The sequence below is a fragment of the Zonotrichia albicollis genome, chromosome 7 (assembly GCF_047830755.1).
Source record: "Zonotrichia albicollis isolate bZonAlb1 chromosome 7, bZonAlb1.hap1, whole genome shotgun sequence".
Lineage (NCBI taxonomy): Eukaryota > Metazoa > Chordata > Aves > Passeriformes > Passerellidae > Zonotrichia > Zonotrichia albicollis.
In genome coordinates this window covers 23,467,463-23,478,409 of record NC_133825.1, presented here as the reverse complement: position 1 = coordinate 23,478,409, position 10,947 = coordinate 23,467,463, and the positions used below count along the sequence as shown (strand labels likewise).

Sequence of the window (10,947 nt, the reverse complement as noted above, 5' to 3'; positions counted from 1 at the left end):
GTGTAAGTACTTGCTTAATTTGCATTACATTGCCTATCCCAGAGAACTTCTGTGGCTACTCATGAGCTTGGCATGAGCTTATGTATTTTACTGAATTGGAGCCTTAATGTGTCAGATTATTTTAGATTCTTCACACAATGTTTACACAGCTAATTTTTGTATGTCTTATCTCAGCCTATGGCGGTATTTTAAAGTTGACTTTTTGAAGGGGGTGTAAAATAACAAAATCAGTAAAAGTTTAAAATAATAAAAAGCATAAAATGTGACTTTTTCTCAAATTTCTTTTGCATTTTTGTGGTTTGTAAAATGCCTTAGGTGTTGATCTGACTAAGCATTTAAGCTTGTACATAAAATTAAATAAGAGGTGAATTCTAATCTCACCCAGAGCACCAAAACATTTCCATTCCTTTTAGTGGCATAGGGTCAAACTTCAGTTGCTTTGAAGCACCTGAAGACAGGGAATAATATGTGCATTGAGGTTATTTGGTGAAGATTGACCGTACCATGCAATGATATTAACATGCAATTTATAAACCTATTTATATATTGAATTTAAATAATTTTATAATACCTGAAATAATCTGTAGTCAATATTAATGAAATATTAAGGTATCGCAGATACCAATACTGTGGAAAATATTTTTTTAAAATAACCAATGGCTTGGTTATGATCTTCCATAAGTCCAGACCCACATTTATAGGCACATGTATAAGAAAGAGCTACAAAAACTCACTCGACAAGTACTGTTTCTTCAGAATTATTAAATGTGCAAGAATTATCTTTTGAGAAACTGGTGACCAGATTTTTATTATGCTGGGCTATTTTAATAATTTGGCTAGTCATGTCTTGTCTTATGTCAAAATAAAAGCTTGGGCTGTTTCCAAAATACAGCCCTGAACAGAGGCACAGAAACCTTTTCAAAATTTGGTTTTTAATTGCAAAAATTGAGGCTAATAGTCAGGAGTAAGGATTTTGTAAGCCTTTCATATAGCTAGAGTGGAGATGAGAGGCTTTGTAAACCAGCTAACCCTGGGCATCAAACAGGTTGTAGAAGCAATTCTTTGTCTCCTGTGCCAACTCTCTCTTCTCCTCCTGGCATATTAGGAAAAAAATGGAAACTTTTGAGATTTGCATGTGACTAGACAGGAATGGTGAAGAACGAGGGTGTGGAGCAATCTGTTACTCCTGATGCTCCAGTAGAGTAATTCAGGCTGCTAAAGGATAGCATTGCTTTGATTTGGGCTCACTAGTGAGAAATTGCATTCCTTATGGACTAGATTATATTTTAGGATTAAAAAAAAATGTGTTAGCAATGTAAAGAAATCATTAATTTATAGTGAATTTTTGGAATAGAACCTTCATTAATTTAATTTTTCCTTTGTAAAAGAGTAATCTGTCACATCACAGTGTAATTTTAGATGATGTCAAATTCTGAAAACACCACCCTTTTGAGGGCCATCCTCTTTTATTACAATGCTGTTTCAGACCAGACGTATAAGAAATTATGAGTACATGTTTGCTGAAAAGAGTGAAATATTAATTACATTATTAGCCTCACTATCTTGATCCTTCTTTTTTTTCTCCCCACATCTTCCTTTCCCTTTCTATCTGGAGATGGCCAATGATGTGAGGCTGGGCCTCAGAAGCATGGTGAGAATTTCTAATGAACATACAGATGATTGGTTTCTTGTTGAAAATGCCTGCACAGATGAATCCCTGTTAGTTTCCTCCACATCTTTACCTTCCCCTGGCACTCCCCTTGATCCCAACCTCTGTGTCGTTGGAAATGCCTGTAGCTGCAGTCTGTAGTGTGTACACAGTAGAGGTTTCTCCGGTTGCAAGTTCTCCTTTCTCCCAAGTTCCTTTGCAGAGACATTGGCATGCTCATCAACCAGCACTCATTCTGTACTGCATTTTGCTGCTTGTGTTGAGAAATGTTTCTTTGCATTCTCTTATTGTCCTGTTAATTTTTAACATCGTGAAAACTGTGGAAACATCTGTACCATGTGAACCACTCACTCATTCTCGTTGTCGTTGCGTTACCAGCTGGTGAACAAAGGTTGGTAAGGATTTTAAACTTGAATATCTCAGCATGAGGCTGGATATCCCCTTTCATCTTGAGTAGCAAATGAAAATGCTATCACAGGCTCTTCCCTGGCAGGTTTGGGTCTGTTGTGAAATCTAGACTGTTCTCTCTGTGATTGCACTTAGTTAATGGATGGTGGTGAACGTGGGAGCAGATCATTGCAAGACACTGTGGGGCAACCTGCTCTTCCCCATCAGGGCTGTCCTGGGTGTTTATTCACAGAGACAGGGATGCACTTCAAGAGGATAAATAAAACAAAGAGAGAGGTTTGGCTGGTTCAAAGTGGTGTGCATGGTCAGCTTCACTGGCCTGCTGGGGAGATTGCTGTCTGGGGTATTCCTGGCAAGGCTCATAGGCAAGACCTATGGGACATGTCAGAATTAGACCCCTGCTTAGATGTGATTTGAGCTTAGATAAATCCAACCTGGGTAAGGTGTGCAACAGGACTGTGGGAAGATGTGAACTGCTTCATAAAGGTTCTTGCTACCGGTTCTGTGGCCAGTCACTGTTACTTGTTTGGTGACTAGGTTTTTTGGTAATAATTTATTTATACCTCTTTTCTGGCTGAGGATAGCTGGAAATTATGTATTTGAAACAATTTTCTATCACATTAACATCAACTTTGCAGGATTCTGTAATATCTCACTTTTTTCAGGTTTACTTAGACGGACAAAGAGTGTTACTGTCTCTTCATAAAGGAATTTCTGCTCTCTGGTGAAGGAGAGCATCACTTAGTGAATAAGGTGGCCTCTTGTACATAATTTTTATGAAGTTTTGTTTCTTTGCAGATGATTCCACATTAAATGAAATTAGCATACTACAAAACTTTCATTTCTTTTATTCTTTCAATTAGGTAACTGCCAACTGGACCTCACCTGATGTCAGTCTCAGTGCCTTCTTCTAACAGCTGCTTTATGGACGATAGTTTAGCTAATTGCTAATTTAGAATACATGGTAGAGCTTCCACTTGTAAGAGCAGAAGCTTGATTGCAGGATTGGGCCTATTTCTAAGAGCAGATTTTCAAGTAGACTCTTGAGGTGCATCCCTGTGTATTTCCAATAAGATTCTGTTATGGTCAAACCAGCTTTGAGCAGAGCACACTCAGAAACACTCAGCAAATTTTATGTAGCATTAAGTGCTGTTTGACTGGGTGAGCTGCCTGTGTTAATTTAATGACAGCAGACATCCATCACCACTGCATCTGTGTGCACGTCTCCCTGCATTTCACTGCATTGTCGGCTGCGGAATCTGCGGAATAATGAGTGTCACACAGTGAGTCTTGTTCAGAAGGGGCTGTTGGTATTAATGTAACACCATACTGTATTGCCATTGTTTTGCAGCACATCCAGTACATATATCATCACTGTTTTTTCTTCTTGAGCAAGCCAATTATGCCTGGTTTTGCCAATCTGTCAGAGCCTCCTGGAATAAATTAAAATTACAGCTTTGCATATGCAGGAGCTGTAACTGAAAGTAATGATAATGACCCTGGGTGAATACAGGATTTCAAAATAATCCTAACCAATTGTACACATGCAGAGCTGCTACTGCTTTATTTCTCTTTAACAAGGTAAATATTTGAGTCCACGATGTCTGAAAGCCCACAGACTGAAGCTGGTTGCTGGGTGGAGCTGTGGGGTTTGATGCTGAGTGAGAAGAAAATAGTCTGTGGGTACCTGAGCATGGAAAGTGCTGTTTCAGTTTTTTCTCTGCCTGCTTTTTCAGTTTTGCAGTATGGCTGGCTGTGCCTGGAACTGCTTGAGTGTTCCTTTCTAACTGGGTACAGGTGTGCCTTCCAGCACCTGTGTCTCATGGCCTCTGGCAGACACCTGTCATTATGAACACACATGTATGAGTCAGGAGGAGTTTTATATGGGTGGGACAGAGACCAGCATGTTTCCTGGTCAAGGGCAGAAGAGGAAGTGTCTGTCTGACACTGGAGTTTGTCTCAAATTTTGAAACCCAGCCCTATTCACAAAATTACCTAATTTTTTAAAAATAGTTCTTGCACAGAATGAAAAGCTAATGTGTCTTGGTTTCTTTCTCTCATCAAAAGGTAATCCTTCATGTTGTCACCCAGGACAGGAAACAAAAATCCAAAGCAGAAACGTGCCCTGATTGATGATTAAGGCTATATTACCTTAAACGCTTTGTTTTCTGCATATCTCCTGAGTCTTATTAACTGATTTAACAGGCTTTTAATTCTTGGCACAGTTACCAGCACCTGACTGGGAGGTATTGACATATGCAAGTTATTCCCTCCCTGTATGAGCCTGTCTGCCCATGTTGGCTATGTTTCTGAAATTTCTGTCCTTCTGGGGTCAGGGCCATCAATCTTCTCCAGTCTAGTGTGCTTTTATTTGCATGTGTTGGATGTTGATGGAACTTATCACAGTTTTGGCATAGTTTTAGCATCACATTTCTGCAGATATTAGACTTTCCTATTGGGGCATTTGTCTTCCTTTTTTTGCCTTGATGGAACTGCTTCATAATCGTGTAGTATTTTTATGTCTTGAAGTTGCTTTTCTAGAACTCTGTGATAAGCACACAGAAATCACAAGTAAAAAACCAGACACCACAATGGTGTCTTTAATTAAAATATTTTTCTCAAAAAATTTGTCCTTGGAAGATCCCAAGTGTTGCAAGCCAGTAAGCTAAGCAGCATTAACTTTTAATTAATTGTATTTAGAGGGATGTAGTCAGTTTCTCAAAAACATCAGCCAGTAGCTCCATTCCAACACCCTTGAATGTGATCACGTTAACTGACTCCAAACCTCCCAATCGGTACCATATTCTTTCAGTATGACTGCTCACAGGCTTTATTAGAACCAACTGTCAAGAGTCACAGAAAATAAGCCAGGAAAAAAAAAAAAAAATTCACTCGGTGTGAAAAGGGCTGACCTGGTTAGTCCTCAAAGGGAGTCAGAGTTTCCTGCAGGTGTGACCATGCAGGTTTAGTCATTCCCAGGTAATTCTGGTGAGAGTCCTCCAGATCACTCCAAGCCAGGGTGTGCTCCTGCTGTCAGTCACAGGCCATTGAACCTGTTGCTCATAATCAAATGCTTGGGACATGTCAGAAACCTGCCCTTCTAAGGCCCTTCCAGAGCTCAAACTCACTGGGGGACGTTGACATTTCATTTGGTATTTAGGCATAACAGAATTTCCTGACCAGGAGCAATGGTTGTTTTGCTGTTTTCCTTAAGCTGCAGGGGATAAGCCTGGGTATATAACTAATTTTCCTTACACATTTCTTTCCTTCACTGATTAATTTCTTCAACTGATCTATTTGGAGTACAACATTAATATTGAATATAGAATTATGAAGACAGTAAAGGAAAAACTATTTTATCTTCTCTTGGCAACATAAACATATACTTGTGTCCAACACAGCCATAGATGAGAAGTGAAGTTGAATTGGTGTGAAATGTCTGAGATGTGACATATTTATAATATTAATTCAATTTTATACATTAAGTGCAAAAAATAAATTTTTTACAAATTACTGATATTTAATGAGAAACACAGAACTACAATTAAAGGAGAACATGGAGCTGAAAATGGAGAAAACATAATAACTTTTAAGATTTTGTTTTCTGGCTTTATTGCCATTTAAACCCTTCTCCATTTAGCTTGTTAGTTTTCAGTAACATATGCTATGTTACTGAATTTCCCAGTTGAAAAATAAAGGGAAAAAAAAAAGATTAGGTTTATGGAATTTACAGAGTCTGGAAGGTTGACTCGTCACATAATGCTATCCCAAAACCTCTGCTTCTGGAAATCTTGGATTCAAAGCAGTTTTATGGTGTGCAATGACAAACTAATCTTTTCAAGGGTTTCTGAATTTAATCTTGGGTTTTTTAAAAGGATTTGAAGAATCATTCATTCACCATTAAGATAGTCTCATACAAACCTTGACATTTAGTTATTTAGCTGCTCTTTTCTAATAAGACAAAGAAAAAGGAAAGAACCTTTAAAAATGCGATTTTATAATTCCTCAGAGACAAGTTGTTTTCCATAACCTTTGCAAACATTTTATTTTGACAAGGAAAAGAGGGAATAATGTGAATTCCTGTTCTGTTGAAAGCCTTTAAAAACTTTTCTTTGATCTTTATAAGGCCAGCAAGTTGTCCTTAATGCTGAAGAAAGAGAAGTAGGCAAGTGAAATCATCACCCCTACCTCTTAAAGACATCCCAAGTATTTCCTTCTCTATGTACTTCACAAAGTGTTCTGGTGTAGATAGAATGGGGTGTCTATGTGCAGGAACTGGTTTTAATCTTTATTGAGAATGAAATTTTTAGCACAGTGAAACATGAGTTTGTATTGTGAAACATAAGCAACTTCAAAACCACTATTTCCTGAGGAATGCTGAGGAAGAAAAGGCCTGTCAGGCCAGGAGAGGGGAACATCCCAAAAGGTGTGGAATGCTCCTTAATGATCCCTATGGTCTGGACCCAGAGATGTGTATTAAAAGCATCCAAGCTGTGGCTCTTCATGTTTACATCTAAAAGGGCTCAGCTAAATATTAATTCAATTATTCAAGATTAATTCATGCTTTGAATTTTATGACCTTCTGTGCCCAGATGCTCCAAATGAAGATCCTGCTTCATTCATGAATTTAATTTTTGCTCTGCAAACAATTAATGACTGCTTGTTGCAATTATTGAAACCTTACCTTTCCCTCTGGGTTGGCTTTGTCCAAGTCTCATTTTCCTTGTTCTACTAGCAAAGCAGGATGAATACACTTAGGATGTACTTGCAATTAAAAAAAAAAAATTAAAATATAATTAAAACATGGTGTATATTTTCACTTGAAATGATCTGAAGAAGGCATTAGTATTTGGCAAAACCTCAGAAAAATGTAAATGAGTCATGAGCATTTCGCCAAAGCCTTATTTAGGAATATTTGCTCTAATATTTGCTCAGTTCTAACCTGAGTTCTCTTTTGTTTTCTTATTTTGCAGTGGAGGCTTTATAAGAATATGATTCCCAGATACCCAGAATGCCAGCTAGGAGTCAACATCCCAGCTAGCAGCAGCGTTTAGAAAAGAAATAGTACAGGGTACCTAAGGAGGCATTGCATAATGGGAGTTAGCTCCTTAGGCTCAGCATCATAATACGTGGTGCTAGCTGCAGTTTGTGCACAAGCAGAACTTTGCAGCAAGCTTTTGTTGGCAAACAGGTGAGGAAAATAAAGCAGTGAGTGGTTGGACATCTGTTCCAAAGGAACCCACCCAGAGAGGTTGAGCTTACTCCCATTGGGAATAATGGAAGAGCTTTTCTCACGTTTGCTCCAGGTCTACAATTTTAGTTCAAGAAAAAGGAACTGAGGAAATTGTGAATTAAATCCGTGTAATCCTCTGGCCACTGTACCATAAATCCTTATGTTTCCTTCCTTAGAGTTTAGGGAAGAGTGTCTGAGTTATCATCAGCTTAGTGAATTGTCTAATGTATTGAATGAAGGGCCTGACAGGGCAGGCGTGTTTGTTGTCAGAAAAGACTTTATAGAGCTGCAGGGGTTATCTGATCAAGTGTTGTGTGATCCCTTCATGTCAAAAAAGTTTATTTTTTATTTTATTATCCATTGATTTTTCTCTAACTCAAAATTATCCGATTAGAGGATTTGGCTGAAAAAGCAGGATTTTTAAAAAGTTATTTGTTTCTTTGGTGAGGAAGATTATATCCCCAGGTTTCTGGAAGGTTCATGGGGATTTTGGTGAGTTTATGACATAAATTAAATAGGAATTCATTTTCCACTGATTAGCAAAGAATTTGCAACATGCAGCTCAGCCCTGTAATTGTGGAGCAATTGTATTCCAGTTGAAATCAATATGGATTTAGCCTAAGCTAAAGACACAGGTTTGAACTGTACATCATGTAACACTAATTCATTTCCAAACCCATGCAGGGATCAGCAAATTCAATGGTTCTTGAGTAATGTAGAAGGGGTGTTAAATCACAGGGTTACAATTGAATCTGTAGCTGACATTGACTGGAATCAAGGACTTTGGAGTTGGCTTGTCAATTTACAGGGGAAAGCAAAGTTGCATAGCAGAGGATACCACTGGAATAAGATTGTAATTCTCTGTGCTCCACCTGAACACCAGTGATGAAATATTAAAAGGAGTGAGTGGCAGTGACACTTAGCACTTCATTCTCTGAGCCTGCATCTTGCTATGAATCAGTAAGACTGGTGGTATTGTGTTAAACCAACATTTAAGCCCAGGTTTTCCTTGGGCAGTCAGGGATTACTGGAACACAAAAGTTTTGGGTAGTCCTGCTCCCTAGGTTGGAGCCTTGCTGTGTGAGTAATGTAATTACAGGTTTGTGTTGGACTAGGGAATTTCTCCAGTTCCAGGGTTGTTGGGCTGTTACACTTTGCTGATATTCTGCTGTGTGTTACACTTGCATCAAATAACTAAACTGCAATCATAGCTGTGCTTTATGAAATGTAGAGAAATTATATAATCTAATACCTTTTTATTGGCAGTACAATGCTAGCTGTTAAAATTTAGTCAGACAGCATCCCAGGTGGTTGACTTCACCCTGCCTATTTTGTTGCTTCCCAGTTTGAGCATCTTGAATGCAGTACTGAGGTGATAAACAGCCCACTGTAGGTCTTTGCTACCTCAGGATTTAAAGACAACTCCTTTTGCTGTGTTTCCTCATAAGAGCTAAAGTGTGTTAAGTGAGTGGTTCTGACAGATGAGGAGACCACTCTGTGAACCTTAGGAAACACATTCTCAGAAGATGGTGATGCATTTCCTAAAGACCAGCACTGTTTTCCTGAGCTCTGACCACAGATAGACTTTTCCAGATGACATGTCAAGATGACAGAGAGCTTATGGTCTGTCATGCAACTGTTCCAAACACAAATGCATGGTTCTCTCCCCTGGGCTCCCAGAGTAGGCCCCTCTCAGTGCTGCTCCAGTGGGTTTCTATCCTGTGCCACACAGGTGACCCAGGGCCTCCTGATGGGAGGAATTCATCATCACTGCAACCCCTGGCTAGCAGATTTCAATGAAGCAAGTACCCTGAAGTCATGAGTTTTTACTGACATATTCTTTAGAAAATGCTCTGCAGATACATGAGATAGTGCTGAGCTGTCATGTGGTGACAAAGGGCCGAGCTGCCCAGTGGAATGTGGAGTCCCAGGTCATGTTTGCCTGCTATAGGCTTTTATCTGAGCTTGTGCAAGGTGAGCCAAGGATGTGAAGGGTGTGCTGGTCCCTGGTGCCAGCCTTTACTTTACCTCCCAGGGGCATGGGATTGACAACATCAGGAGCTCCAGCAGGCTGAGATTGAGCCCGTGTTTTCTTCAGCAGGTTTTTCATCTGGAGATGTTGCCAGACCTCAAGGTTTTGCACAGGCACAGCTGAAATCCAAGTGATGTAATGGTGATCAGCAGCTGTGGTCACACAGAGGAAAGGAAGGGGGCCGGATGGGGTTGGAGATTGTGTTTGGACTGATTGCTCTGGTTTCTTCCCCACCAGGACAAAGAAGTGAACCTGGAGCAGGTGCACAGACGCATGAACAGTTTAATTGATGAAGACATAGCCCACAAGCAGATCTCCCCAGCGTCCATCGAGATCTCGGCGCTGGAGATCGGGGGCATGCAGCCAGCCCAGACCCTGGAGCCGGTGCGCGAGTACCAGAACACGCAACTTTCTGTCAGCACCTTTTTACCAGAACAGACAACTCATGGTGCCAGCAGGACACTGACAGCTGCCTCGGGCAGCAACCTGCCGCTGCCCCTGAGCAGCTCAGCCACCATGCCCTCCATACAGTGCAAACACAGGTCACCCAACGGAGGACTATTCCGGCAGAGCCCCGTGAAAACCCCGATCCCAATGTCATTCCAGTCCGTGCCGGGGGGAGTCATCCCAGAGGCGATGGAGCCCTCGCACGGAACATCCATATGATGAAAACAAACAGTACAAACAACCAGCAGAGATTTTTAATACAAAATTTAAAAGAAACAAAAAAAAAAAAAAAAGAAAAAGAAAATGAACTCTTACATTTTTCTTGTATATACTTGTAAATAATGAAAGAATGAAGTGGGGTAAAAGTGTATTTTGAATATTCCCAATTTTCGAAGTAAGTAAAAAACAAAACAAAAAACAAACAAAAATGTATGAATGACTTTGTAAATTTTGTTCTATATGAATAAAAAGGCAAACTACTTGTGGTCGTTCTCAAGTGCCAAAGAAGACCTGTTACTGGGACTGAGGGCCATACTTTTCTTTTTTTCCCATGGATTTCAACACTTATTCCCTTACAGGTATGGTATTTTTAAGAGCAAAAAAATTATCTCTTTCTTGCTAGAAAAATTCACCATGCTCAGATTTCTCCTTTCCCCAGAACCCTGTTTTATAGCCAAGATGACAATTCACTCAGAGAACTTAGCAGCTGGTATTAGCATAGCAGTAAAAAATGCTTTAAAGGTGAATTATAACTCAAATCCAACAAACAATAAACAGACAATACTTTCCTTCTAACAAGGATCTAAACTTCCACACAGTTTCTAAATTTAAGCACAGGATTATTGGATTGTGGTTTTACTGTCTGCTATGCTGTGTGGCTCTTTTTATTTAACTTTCTGTGTTTTGTTATACATATATATATAATATATATTATATATATTATGACGTATATATTATATATATAAATGCTTTGATGAACAACAGGTTTTAGGTTAAGGGAAAAGCTTTTAAGAAGAACTGCTCAGCTCTTTTGTTTCTTGTGTACATGACTGAAAATGGGGAGGAACCAATGGAGTGAGGCAAGGAGGAACTATAAAGGCAGGAGATAATGGCACTGCAGTGCCTGTGCCCTCTGGTGCCATCTCTTTCTCTAAGATT

General features: G+C 39.5%; 1 protein-coding gene across 7 annotated transcripts in view; it reads left to right on the top strand.

Annotated features, from left to right (window-relative positions):
- The window catches only part of GRID1 (glutamate ionotropic receptor delta type subunit 1), a 477,950-nt gene extending 467,857 nt beyond the window's left edge, over positions 1-10,093 (top strand). For 6 of the 7 annotated variants that reach the window (XM_074544662.1, XM_074544661.1, XM_014267759.3 and 3 more), the window contains one exon: positions 9,580-10,093. In XM_074544662.1, the coding sequence (XP_074400763.1) occupies positions 9,580-10,008 (429 nt within the window). In that variant the 3' untranslated portion in view covers positions 10,009-10,093. The remainder of the gene's footprint in view (positions 1-9,579) is intronic. The other variant, XM_074544665.1, reaches the window with a different exon arrangement.
- The last annotated feature ends 854 nt before the right edge of the window (positions 10,094-10,947 follow it).